The following is a 14,278-nucleotide window of genomic DNA, read 5'->3' on the forward strand; positions in this document are numbered from 1 at the left end:
TTGATCCAGAATGTTCGTAAACCATCAGAATTGAGAAAAGTACTTCCAGCGTTCATTTAGTGTACAAAGATAAATACTACAAAAACCGATTTTTTTACAGGTATGTATACATAAACAATTATGAATTACGTAAATTATTATTTATTTGACATAAGGGGCTCACATCTGCAATTCATGTCGAGAGACGTGTTTGTAGGAGCCCTTCAACTGATGATGAGCTAAAGGGCTCGAAAACCGGATTGTCGCAAAACAACTTACTGTGAGTAGGAACTATCTTTTTAAACTCGGTCAGTTTAAATTAAATGTGATACGTAGTGCTATTGTTTTGCCAATTGTATTTATTAACACACGGAATTTTATAAAATGTGAGGTTGTGATGTTCCATATGATCAGTTTTCTAATGTTTTGTAAGTTTCTCATTGTTCAGTATTAAATGCAATGATTTGGCTGTATTATGAAATATTGCAATATGTACATTCAAAATAATGTTTAAAATAAAACTTTACATTATCCCCCTGGGCAAAGCCCGGGTTATACAGCTTTCATACTAAAACGTACACATATAAATCAATAGATACTCATTTAGTGAGAGTGTGGTGTTTTTTTAGGAAGTGATTGGGCTGAAATGACATATGACCTGTTTGCAGTGCCCCGAGCCCAACCACGGTGGGTGATTCAGGAGTCCTGCCGGTAATTTAATGTAAATTACAAACTGAAATTACTGGTGCACTGCGAGAGTGATAGGCTCAACTCTGCACATGTATGCAGAAACATCTGCGGATTTGAAATCAACAATCAGATACTGTTATAAACGAATTGTTTGTTTGTGTTGGATAAACGCCTTGCTAAAACATCTTGTACTTCATTTAGGATATTGCTGGCAGTATGGAAAGGGTTCTTTCTTGCAGCAGTGATAGTATTTCTTTTCTCCCTAAGCGTCATAATGCTCTGGGATCCACTACCAGGCCTCCCAATGGTACTTCCAGTTTCTCGGTCTGGCTATTGCCCGGAGTACCATCTCTGAGAATCGCTAACTGCCTGTGCGATATCCACTTGCCCGTGACCTCGACGACTCATTCTCACAATAATATGGCGAACTTCTGGTTCAATATGATGTCCTTCCATGGTTAATGAGAATACAATTGGATAAAAAGGGAGAAAAAACAAGAAAAGGTGTGTAGAAAATGAGTAATCTTCATGTATACTGTTCTTAAGTAAATCCGTTATTAAAAATGAGGATTAACAATTTTTTTGTTTTTGTTTGTATAGTTTATTTTGTTTTATCCAACTTATAAGAGTATATCGGTTAACTGAGTTAAAATTAATAGAATAAGAGTAAACTTAAAAATATCCCTATTCATTTTTGCGCAGTTTAGTACTCGTGATAACATGACGACGGCCTGCTGCTTGGCTGCTTGTGCAATTTTAATTTTTGATCTAAAAAGGAAAATTTTAAATTTAATTAATTAATTAGAAAATTAATCGTAAACTATGGTGATCAAGGAATGTTTTAGCAGACAACTCTACATTTGGATTGTTCTGTAAAAATTAAAATTAGAAGAAAGTTCAGGTTTCAGAAATTTCACCCAGCTAACTACCACGGTTTTTGTAAATTTGCTACTTATGGTTGAAAATAAAGTAAGTATGCAAGAAAGAAACAAGATTCAGAGGAGCCATTCCAGCTTCTGTGAGATTAGCAATAACGAAATGTTGATCAATGTGTTTCGTTTTCCATCCGAGCTGGGGGTCCATAGACTTGCCATTTTTGTACACAGGTAGTTGCAGAACAAATAATTTGTTCCCAATTTGTCTGACAATCGCAAAACTTTGCCTGTAGAAACGGGTTGCGCGATTTTGCCCACGAATATGCACTAGCCTTTACAAACAATATTACTGATCAGGGATGGTATTTTCAATAATAGAAATCCAGAGCGTCTCGCTCACAGTGGATTAGCAAACCCTATGCTGTAAAATTAATAAATCCGAGCAAAACAAAAAACCAAACTCCCATAAAATTTTAATAATTTATTATTTATAATAATACCTCACTTTTCTAAGAATAAATCTTTATAGGAAAATAGTTTCTTTCCGGTAAGAGTCAGCTCAGATCTAGTACAGTATAATCTGTGACCAAAAGTAGTTGTAAAAGACATAAGAATAATATTAATTATTATTGTAGGTCTTTTGATGAAAATACTAGTCAAAACTTAGAGACAAAGAAATAAAAATATCTATTACAGGCTGACAGGTCATGGACTTCTCAAGTTATATTGTTTGGTTTATCTCCTTCTGCCATTCCGGACAGTTACACTCTTAGACAATCGTTCAGAAAATCTAAACAAATTCATTAAATTTAAAAAAAAAAGAGAGAAAGTACTTAGCAACTTAGCTTTTTAATAGCGGATGGCCAGACCCAAAGGCGATTTATTTATTTGAGCTTGAACACCTTGAATACCTGAATAGCTTGTTACAAATTTTACACTTTCAAAATTGCAATTTTGAAAAATAACTTAAATTGAAGGTTTTTCAAACTAATAACGATATAATGTGTATTTAGATTTTTGCTATGTGGTTTGTTCATCACTTTGAATACTGATAACTATTAACTAACTATAAACTAAAATATTAAATTACTGAGCAATTTAATTCTTACGTTTAAAAAAAAGTAAAATGGTTTTCATCAATCAAATGCTTATATATTTTCATAGGATTTTACAAATTTTCCATTTACTTTTAAAACCTTTTATCCTGTTATGATGTGGACAATGGAATTTATAATTGTACCTGTCGTTTTTGTCGGTATCCTAAACCGTTTTTCCAGTGTCGTTATTGTCCCGTTGAAGTAAGAGTATGCTGCGGAGAGTACGCAGCCGAGGAGGCCGTAGAGGAAGACATAGGCTTTTTTGTTTGCGAACCTCTGCAGAAGCTTCCCTTTGAAGCAGCCGACCCCGCAGGTGGTGTCGTTGGTGAGAGGCGATTGTCCCTTGTTGGCCTCGCCGATCATCTTTTCCTCCGCGGTGGAGTCATAGCTGTTGACAGGCATAATGGCAAATCAGAGGTCAAAAAGTACGGACAACTTTATAATAGGACCTTATCTCGCAAATAGTAAAGGAGGTGGGGGTCTGCGGTAACCGATTCGTTAGCATGATATACTCTCGGCTCTTAGGCTCTACTCACACGGGGGTACTCAAATCTAGGATACTCGGAATCTGAGATTCAGAGACTTGGAGGCTCGAGACTCTGGTCGTCCGTTACGCTCACACGACCACTACTGAAGTTGCTAGTTTCCATCAGTATTCTAATAGTGATGATGATATTATTATCCAGTATTATTATCACTGCCGCAGAAAGAGGACAGTGAGAAGATTTTGGTTACACCCGTATATAGAACGAAACATAAATTGTAGACTATTTGTTGCTGCAAAACATTGCAGTAATCAGATTCAAAATTCCTTGCATTCTACAGAATGAGAAAGGACACGTACTGAAAACATTATGTAACATTGAACATTTCTCCACTTCACCCACAAACTTCAAATTAAACGCTTCACTCATCGTACTACGGTGTAGTAACACCTAAGCTACTAGGAGACCAGCATGTCGGTCTTGTAGTCTCCGAGTAGTGCCGTTGTCAAGTCTCCATTACTGTAATATATCCGGCTGAGTGGCGGTACCTACTTATACACGCGTCTTTTAATTTACGAGTATCCCAGTCGTTCCAAATTTTAGTATCCCGTGTAAGTAGTGCCTTAATGCCTTAGTCTGTAGACACCGGGGTTGTGGGTTCGATTCCCATCGTGGCTCTTAAAAGAGAAAAAAAAATAGCATGTGTCTCATCGAGTTCCTTAGCTAATATGCAAAGTCATAAGGTGAAAAAAAGGTGGTTAAATGAAACAGACACATCTAAAGGGCGTATCTGTTGTAATTTAAACTCTTATAACAAAAAATCACGATTGTAAATTTTATCTATTGTAACGTTTAACCTTGTGTGAATTTTTACTTTTGACAAAATTCACCTTTCACATTTAAGGGAGAAATGGTTCACTTTGTCAGTTCGTCTAAACAATAATCATCACTAACTGTATTGTATTCTATAGGAAGTTATATTATTAAAATTATCATTTTTAATATCTTTTCTCCAAAAATATTCAATTATACAACTTACATCACCAAAAAAAGACTTTAAATAATAGTCATTTATTAGGAAAAATCAACATTTCGGTTTTCCAGGTAAAAAGGGAGTTAAGAGTTGTTATTTCTAAAAAAATTAAACGTTGCTACAATAGGATATTTAGACAATTTAAATTTTTGTACCATGATGACGAAGGTAAAAATGTGTTAAATTCACTGATTTCGTGGTCCGCTTGACCAATTAATATATCACAATTAATTAAGGTTTTTAGTTGAGATAAAAAAATCAGGTACGAGCGGGATTCGAACCCACGATCTTCGGCTAGATATGCCGCTGCTCTACCACTTGAGCTATTGTGACCTCGATCCACTCGGACACCAACTTCCCATCTCAACCCTACCACGACAAGTGGTAGAGCAGCGGCGTATCTAGCCGAAGATCGTGGGTTCGAATCCCGCTCGTGCCATTGACTTTTTTATCTCGACTAAAAACCTTAATTAATTGTAAAAATGTGTCTTGTCCTAGGAATACAATAAATAAGTCACGATAGCTCAAGTGATACAGAAGCGGCGTATTGAGCCGAAGGTCGTGGGTTCGAATCCCGCACGTGACACTAGCTTTTTCTTTTCGACCAAAACCTTACATAAAAAGATTAACTAATTGCAAGAAGTAATTTGGTCAATAGACCACTAAATATAATGGATTTAATAATACATAACATTAAAAAAAATCAAAGCATGATTCATTTATTTTTAAAACAATGTGTTACGCCCCCAAATTCGTCCAGGGTATACCTGTGCTGCCAGCTACTCGGTGGAGACGAGGAGGGGAAATAAATAAAAGTATGAATATATATACATATATACAAAAATGAAATATTGGGCGACAGTCGTTCTCTTTAAAAAAATGGGGCGACAAAAATAAACAGAATCGAACAAGAGTTGATAAAGTAAAACAAGGATAATAATGAAAACCAAGAAAATAAGTAAATCAAGCAAAAAAGGAATACTTACAAGAAAGGAAAAAGAAAGCTTTGCCTTATGTAAGTTTTTATTTTTCCGACCTAATTAATAATTTGTCTTATAATAAAGCAACTTTAAACAGTCACATCTATAGGATGTATTTTTTCAATTCAAACTGTGGTCATAAGATAAGAAGAAGGACGATTGTAAATTTTAACCATTATGACGTTTAACCTTGTTTGAATTTTTATTGTAGACAATATTCACCTTTGAAATTTAAGGGGTAACGGTTAACTTTAACAGTTAATCTGAACAATAATTACCATTAAATATATTGTTTTTTATGGATAGTCCAATTATTAAAATTATAGAGGGAGACAAAAAATATTTGTACTACTTGGGTCGGAGTTAAACACTTGAAGGCCACGCGTGTACCTTGAGCCGGTTACCGAGTCCAGTACGCTGTGTGGTATGTATTACGTTGCGTGTCAACGTATTTCTGGGCGTTACGGAAGCATTTACCGAGTATGGTACCCCGGCATCCTTTATAAGTTAAACCATATCCTCCCTCATGCCTATATTATTTATCCCGAAATCTTTCCTCTCGTATCGATGGTTTAAAGTGAGAACCAGCACCGATTTTTCACACATCAGACCAATAAAAGCTGGCATTCAACAAGGAAGTATCCTAAGCCCAGTCCTCTACACCATCCACACTGCTGATATATCCACATATCCAGATACACAGCTCACAACCTACGCGACGACACCGCAATCTTACCAACACACTCCAATCCTATCAAGCGACATAAGCAAACCAACAACATCCAAACCTTATTACCGATTGTTGCAATATATGGCGGATCAGGTTAAATGAACAAAACAGCTAACAAGTTGTGTTTACGCGCAAACGTCACCAGTGCACATTAACAACAAGTACCACCATCGAACCAAGCCTGCTACCTTGGGCTTTATTTACATGGAACCCACATTCAAGATTAAAACGGCAAGAACTTAAAAAAGATAGTCTACGCAAACACCTTGGACCAAAGTCAACACTATGCATAAATTAGTAACTAACCGTTTACAAAAAAACACGTAATACCTATTTGGACCTACGGAGTCGAACTGTGGGGCTCGGGCAAATCATCCAATATTCAACTAATTCAATCTTTTCAATCTGAAGTTCTCCGACGAATTGCTCAATGTTCCCTTCTGTTGCCCATCAAACCATCCATAAAAATCTTTTAATTCAATTTCTTCTCTGATCTATCCTTCCACCCTAACTCACTAGCTCTAACTATTTCCTCAACGTCTCACCCTTTCATCCTCTACGCCGTTTAAAACGACAATGGCCTCGTGACCTTCTGTCTTAACCCACCCAATTAAATAAAAGAGAGTTCCAAAACTGGTGGGTTTCTCTCCTCACTGCCTCCTGGTCTGACAGAACTGTCAGATTAGTATGTAACTAAAGTATTTGCTCAGTGTATATTTTGTACTGATAGCAATAAATAAAATAAATTATTTTAAAAACTACGCTAACGGTATAATTTTTACTTAAAAAATGTAATTTCTCCCCCCTTTTGTAACAAATAAAAAGAAAGAATAAAGGAAAGGGAAAAATAACACTATGCTACTCAAAATAGATTGAAAGGTTGGAGAGAACCGATGGTAGGTCTGCTTAATCCCCCGGGGTCTCAGCTTCCGATTTATCCGGTTTCAGGGCGCTGATATGCCGGGTGCCCGCCGGATCTCCTTATGTGACCCGTACATTCAGTTTGATGAAAAATGAACTTTAAAAAAAGACCACTACAAAAAATTGAAGTGTAAACGTTAAAAATATAACAAATCAACTATAATAAATTCTAAGTATATTGTATATTTAAATGAATTATACTTTCTATCTTAGGTCTTGGTTGAGACAAAAAGCCAGTGTCACGAGCGGGATTCGACCCCACGATCTTTAGCTAAATATGCCGCTGCTCTGACCACTTGAACTATAGTGACTTCTATCCCGCTCTTGTAGCCTTTTTTATCTCAACCAAGACGTTAGATAAAAAGTATAATTAAATCATTAATAGGTCAATTATCACTACTAAATACATATATGGATTAATATATTTACTATGTTAATATTCTTTCAATGCAATTTTACATATAACAGTATACTGTTGTTAATTTACAAGAGAAACTGATGATGAAAAGAGTGGATTGCTCAGTCCAAATTTAGCAATTTTTGTCGGGTACAATAGGCAATAACTCTCCGTTCTCATGAAGCAGTTTGTAGAATTTATTTCCAATTTAACCAAATGATTTTTTTTTGCAGAAATTTGTCCAAATTTATATCCAACCCAAATTGATCCTTTGTTTTGGAGAGTTTGTTACGTGTATAAAACGACCCTGGGGTTGGTTGCCCGTGACACATTTCTTTTATCTTAATCTAATTGCGACAAAAAGACATGTACCAATTTTGTTTTAACGGCCGGTTTTTTTTCTAACATACACATTCATATACCTAATTGTATGTATGCTGGTAGTTAGGATATCTACTCGATATTCTACTGAGTTCACTCATTCGCGCTAATAAATACAAAACATAACCTTTCAAGCTTGGGTATTCGATATTACGACAGTGTCTCATCCCAAATCACCCTATAAACATGTAACAACTAACCTACTTTGGTTGGTCTGTGATATATTCTAAATACCGCGACAAACCCACACACCCAAACACTTAAAAAATGCATTCATACAGAAAGGAAACCTTCCATACAGTATGCTCAATTAAAAGAAATAACGACTCAAAGGAATGTCTCACCCCCAATTATTTATTTTATTGTAAAGTACAAGTAGGGATTTAAGCCCCTTACATTACGTAAGCACAGAACCTAACCTACTTCGGTGCGTCTGTGGTGTATTCAATATACCGCCAACAACGTACCTATACAATAAAAGGAGGATGTCGCCAGGTTGAGGTTTTAAACAATAAATTTATTTAACAAATAACAACCCAATCCTTTAATTAATACTAGTCCTGCAAATATATAACAAAAATTTTGCTACTTTGTGTTTATATACGTTGGATTTTGAAGGGGTAGTGAAGGATGTCTTTTCTATACCGACATCCTTCCCCACCCTTTCAAAATCCAACGTATATAAACACAAAATAGCAAAATCTCACTGGCACTCTCGACACGACACGCAAGAATGGCACAATTACACAGAAGACAAACACTTTGAGTGAGTAGAAATACTTTGATTGAATATATAAAATATATTTTCCATTGAATAAATTCACTTTTCCACATCCAAAATGTAATTGCAATATGTAAAAAATGTTTGTAAATCCCAGGCCCTGAAGATGATCTCAATAAAGATCGAAACGTTGGCACGATAAAGAAATTGTTTTGCTGAAACCTACATCACACCAGACCGCATCTCACGATTTCTAAATAAATATTTTATCGATCGTTTTTTGCTATTTCCTGGGTGAAATTAGAGTTTAATTATAAAAATTTAATTTCTTTTGTATAGAAGGAAGTTCACTTGTTCCGCCATCTTTGAAGAACACGATAAGTGACCACTTTTATATCTATCTGATTCAATGTCTAGATGAAAATTCAGCAACCGTCCTGCGGATATTCTAGCGACCCAGGTACAATTTATCAAATACAGGATGTTTTATAAGAGAAAACAGAAATATATTTATCATTTCATATTGTTTATTTCTTTTCTTGGATTTGATGTTCACCCCGCATTGTTGCATGTAGCTACTTCGGGTGAAAGATTCCATCCACTGTTTTTTCAAGTTCTGAACATTAGGAAAAAACAATTAGTTGCATTATTTTTAGTAACAATAAAAAATAAATAGTAGTAGTAGTAAGTAGTACGAAAGCTTGAAAAAAACCACACGGACACATACACACACAATTTCTTTTAACTACCTCAAAAATGTATATTTGGAGATGACGGGAAAAATTTGTACAAAAATCTGCTTTGTTGAATATTTTCAACAGTTTCTTCGATCTGTTTTAATTGTCAAAATTCTTTTAAAAAAAAACGATTATTATGAAACTATTTCGACTTTGTAGGAAGCAGCAACAGTCGCAGAATTAAGTTTATCAGTTAATCAGTAATTTAAATAGTTGTATATTACCCATCAAGTCTTTACCAGATTGTTTCAATAATGGACAAAATTGAGATGATCTTGTTATATAACATCGTTTAATCGTTGAGTTTTCGATAATTATATAATTCGGGTGGCATAAACTTAGATTAATTTAAATTAATTAATTTGCAGAAAAGTGTATTTAAATTTTCCGTTGGCAATTGGCAATCGATTACTTCATTAATAGTTTTAGTCAGACAGTGTAATAAATTATCGAGTGTCTATTTATTTAATTTATTTAACAAGTTGCTTAATTACAATCAGATTTTTGGATCGGTGGCCAATAAGAAGGTCGATTGTACGTAATGAACAGATGATGCTTTTTCTCATTAAAAATGAGATTATTCATCCTAATAACAATGGAGTTTCACATTCTCAAAATGGAAAAATAGTTGTTTTTCTTCTTCTTTGAAACATAGTTCATACATCTTTATGTAAGGTATTGGTTGAAATGAAAAAGTTAGTGTGACCAGGGGGATTCGAACCCACGACCTTCGACTCAATGCTGCTCTAACCTCTTGAGCTACCCTGACTTCGATCCACACGGACACCAACTCCTCACCTCAACCTACAACCATTCGAATTTTCCCATTTTTCAAAATTCGAAATGTTGTAGATTGAAATGGGGAATTGGTGTCCGAGTGGATCGAAGTCACGATAGCTCAATTGTTGAGACAGCGACGTATTTAGCCGAAGGTTGTGTGTTCGAATCCCGCTCGTGACACTAAATTTTTCCTTTCAACCAAAACCTTACATAAAAAGATTAAGTAATTGAAAGAAGTAATTTGGACAATAGACTACTAAATATAATGTATATTTAGTCTTTCTCAAGGTGCCACAATGAAAAGAACGATTAACAATCCAGTAATCCAAGAAGAAATGCACATTTTTTGTTTCGGATTTACAAAAAGTTAAAATAAATTTAAACGACCTCTTTTCTTGTGGCCTGTACATTCAATGTGCTGACTACAAGACTACTACAAAAAATTGAAGTGTAAACATTAAAAACGTAATATTACAAGATTTTGCCACGTCAGTACAGGTATTATATATGTCGTCTTAAAAGCTTTTACTGCTTATTAACTTTATAGATAATTTGAAATGATTGGCTCATTTTTTAAAATTTGCATTATTGCAAACACAAACATTTCCTCTTGTTATCTTGAAATTACAACAAAGCAGCCATTATTTATAATATTTATTTGTTTGAATAGTATTCCATCGAGGGAAACAATTGGTACATCACATGGCACTGTTTTTAGCGATTATTGTAGTGTTCACAGTTTCGTTTTCAGGAAGAGTTCGTTATAAAGGATGTAGGCTGTGTACTATCTCACGAAAGTGTATACAAATGTGTTTAATTAATATGAAGATAATGATAGAAAAACATTGATTTAAAGTTTATTGATCCCAAATGCCGAGCAGGGAAAATCCACTCACACACATGAGGTCTCTGTTGTTATATTTGAAATTTTTAATCTTCTTCTTTTTAGCTTTTATTGCTAATGCTATCATAATTTTGAAAGGTTTAGCCAACGTTGTTTAATTTTGCACTGAGTTTTTAACCAATTTTATTGCAAACACATTACAGCAGATTTTTTTAACAGATGATTTCTTCACCGTTTGTAAACGATCCGGACTTGGGAAAAGATCGGACAAATAAAATCATTGTTTTGACTATTTGAAATATTAACTATATTATCTAAATGTTGCACCGTTAAGAGCTATAAACTAACGAAATAGTTTATAAAAATTAGTTGGAGATAGTAAGATGCGGTCTAGTGTGACAGGTTTTAGAAAATCATTTTCTTTATCGTGGCGTTTCGATCGTTATTGAGATCATCTTCAGAGCCTGGGATTTGTAAACCTTGTTTAAATTATACAAATACATGTAGAATGTGAAACAAGTTAATTTATACAATGCTAGAAATTTTAGGCTAAATCAAATTACACAGAAAACAAACACTTTGAGTGAGTACAAATACTTTGATTGAGTGTAAAATATAGCATTGCATAAATTCATTTTTTTCACATCCTACATGTATTTGTATAATTTAAACAATGTTTATAAGTCCCAGGCCCTGAAGATGATCTCAATAAAGATCGAAACGTTGGCACGATAAAGAAAAGTTTTTCTAAACCCTACGTCTCTCCAGACCGCATCTCACGATTTCCAAATAATCATTAATTAACGGTCACTAAACACCACACACATAATAAACAATTTAATAAATCCGTGTTAATTTGATGTTAAAGGTCATCACCAGCAAGTATCTAGCAAATGAACTTTTAAGTATGTGCTTAACCCACAGAAGAACATGCTAAATATGAGATAGAATAAAGATAATAAATCCATTAATTCAGACTTGTAAGAAGTAAGCGGCTAATTTCAACAAAAGTGCAATTCTAAAGTGAATATTTTGTCAGTGACGCGGCAAAATTTGTTGCAGACGGACTTCGTCGTTCTACCTACATTTACCGTTAATTATTTAAAATGATAAAATATATAAAAATCTATTTCCGTCTTGATTTTTCTAATCTTTACTCGACCGTTTTTAAAGGATGGAAAAACGATCAATAAATTAACAATACGACAGGCCGATCATCAAAATCGTCAAGCAAAATATAATCAGGATATAAAAAAAGCCCTTACTTTCCGTTCAACCCAATATATTTTCAACCTTTGGGGTTTTCAAAGGAAAATAATTTCACACGTCGGTCTCATGGACGGAGAAATTTCGAAGCAAAAGATTTTTGCACGTGGCCATTGTTAAAATACTCATCTTTGTTATATTGTGGTAAATTGGGTGGTAATAGGGGATTCAAGGATACACGGGCAAATTGGATAGACCTTCTCCGCCTCACGATAAAACGGGCAGTTCAAAAGATAGGTGAGCATTGTTGGTTTTCACTGTTTCTTTCATTATTTAATTTGATTATTGAAATGAAGTGGGAAAGTTTTTACACGCATGTAAATCATAAATACCAGCTTTTGTATTTTATTCAACAAAAACAATCATCGGAAGAAAAATATCAATTTAAATAAATATATAAATTATTTTATGTTAAATATTGATTTTAATTAATACGAATAGAAATTTGACTTTTCATAAATAAAAGCTTAACATTGTTGCATGTTCTATGTATTAGTATGTAATAAAATAATTCTAGAAAAAAATAGAATTACATTTAAAGTATAATGCTGTTTGTTTTTGATCTACTACTCAAACTTTCTGCGATGAAAACAATTTTGGCTTTTTCCGAAGTAAGGTTCATTAATTTTTTCGACTGTCTGTTCAATATCTTTGATAAAATTTTCCATTTCTTTCTTGAGAAATACGAATAACAGTTTTATAGTTGGGACAGTGACGGAGTTGACGAGGTCATACGGCCGAGGGGAAATGGCCACTCAGGGCTCGTGGATTTGTTATTGTGTCATCATCCCACTCAACCCTTTGGTTTAAATTAATATTCAAGAATTATAGGAAGATATCTATTTAATGAATCAACATTGATAAATTTTATTTTATTTAGCCTATTGTGAAAGAAATATTTCGAATTTTCTCAAACGATACAAACATCTTTTCAGTTTAATTTAATCATTCGTGTATGAAATCTGGGACTTTTTTTATTATTTACTTTAACGCTTTTATTTATTTACTTTTTTGTATCTTTTACTCACGTGTGACGAATCGGTGAGCAGTAAACGCCTATTCTCGACGACAAAGCCATCTCACTCCTCGATCTGCCCACTCCAGACTCTCGATCTTTTGGACGGGATCAAATCGTATGTGCGAAGAGGGGGATAATCTTGACCATGGCAATAATAAGAACTGAACATAGCTCGTTGTTTTGCTTTGTTTGGTTTTTCATTATTAAACACTCTAACAATAATTAATCTTATATTTATAAAACTACGGGGATCAAGTTTTCTACCGGCAGAAAATATAAAGGCAATTGCAGTAGAAAATTGACTCTGTAGAAATAATGCCTACTACATTTAATAAAAAATTATAGTGATGAAATATGAGTTTCAAACAGATTTCGTTAACGGAGAAATTAATAAAAATGGAGAAGGAAGATAAAGAAAGTAGATAATACATTTTGTTTCTTGGTGGGAAATAGTGAAATTTTATTCAGGTTTTTATTCTTCCAAGAAAGAAATTCAATATGGCCTGTCCAAGTGGTTTTTAATAACAATGTGTGTTGTGTTTAGTGTCCGTTAGTTAATGATTACTTGGCGATCGTGAGATGCGGTCTGGTATGACGTAAGTTTAAAAAAAAACATTTTTTTATCGTGTCAACGTTCGATCTTTATTGAGATCATATTCAGGGCCTGGGATTTATACGCATTGTTTAAATTATACAAATACATGTAGGATGTGAACAAATGAATTTATACAATGGTAGAAATTTTAGACTCAATCAAAGTATTTGTACTCATTCAAAATGTTTGTTTTCTATGTAAATATGTCATTCTTGTGTTTCGTGTTCACAGTGTCAGTGAAATATTGATGTTTTATGTTTATATACGTTGGATTTTGAAGGGGTAAAGAAGGAAATCGGTATAGAAAACATTGTTTTTGTATGAGAAGTCGGCTTCTTTGAGGTAAAAGGAGCCGACAATGGGAAAAAATGGGTAGTGGTTCGGCCTGATTATCCTTTCAGGTTTATATAGTCGGGGGTAATTAGGGAAAGACAAATTGTTGAATAACTAGTCTATATGGTATTGTATTTTTGGTAGGCTGTGATGATGATATAGGAATGTTATCGATATTAAATTTGCTTAATGATATTAGCATTGAGTTTACATGTGGTGTATGTTCTGTAATTGATGCTGTGTTTATCTCTGTTGATGTAAACCATTTCTAAAAAGTTATGTTTATTTTTGTTTGGCTCTGTGTGTAAATTTTTTGGATTGTTGAAGTCGAAATTGTGTTGGTGTTCAAAATGGTGGGTAACCAGTGCTGTCGGATTTTGTTTGGGTTTCTGCAGCCATATCAATAACATACATAT

At 34.0% G+C, this 14,278-nt stretch overlaps 1 protein-coding gene across 2 annotated transcripts in view; it reads right to left on the bottom strand.

The window, feature by feature from the left end:
* Positions 1-13,014, bottom strand: part of LOC106665029 (solute carrier organic anion transporter family member 5A1) — a 31,937-nt gene extending 18,923 nt beyond the window's left edge. Inside the window, exons 1-2 of one of the 2 annotated variants that reach the window (XM_014391174.2) lie at positions 12,945-13,014; positions 2,785-3,029 (exon numbers count right to left, since the gene is read on the bottom strand). In XM_014391174.2, the coding sequence (XP_014246660.1) occupies positions 2,785-3,029; positions 12,945-12,994 (295 nt within the window). In that variant the 5' untranslated portion in view covers positions 12,995-13,014. Of the gene's footprint in view, positions 1-2,784; positions 3,030-3,090; positions 3,162-12,944 lie in introns of those variants that run through there. The other variant, XM_014391175.2, reaches the window with a different exon arrangement.
* Between the last annotated feature and the right edge of the window lie 1,264 nt (positions 13,015-14,278).

Source organism: Cimex lectularius, unplaced genomic scaffold, assembly GCF_000648675.2.
Source record: "Cimex lectularius strain Harlan isolate CLEC.00 unplaced genomic scaffold, Clec_2.1 scaffold174, whole genome shotgun sequence".
NCBI classification, from domain to species: domain Eukaryota; kingdom Metazoa; phylum Arthropoda; class Insecta; order Hemiptera; family Cimicidae; genus Cimex; species Cimex lectularius.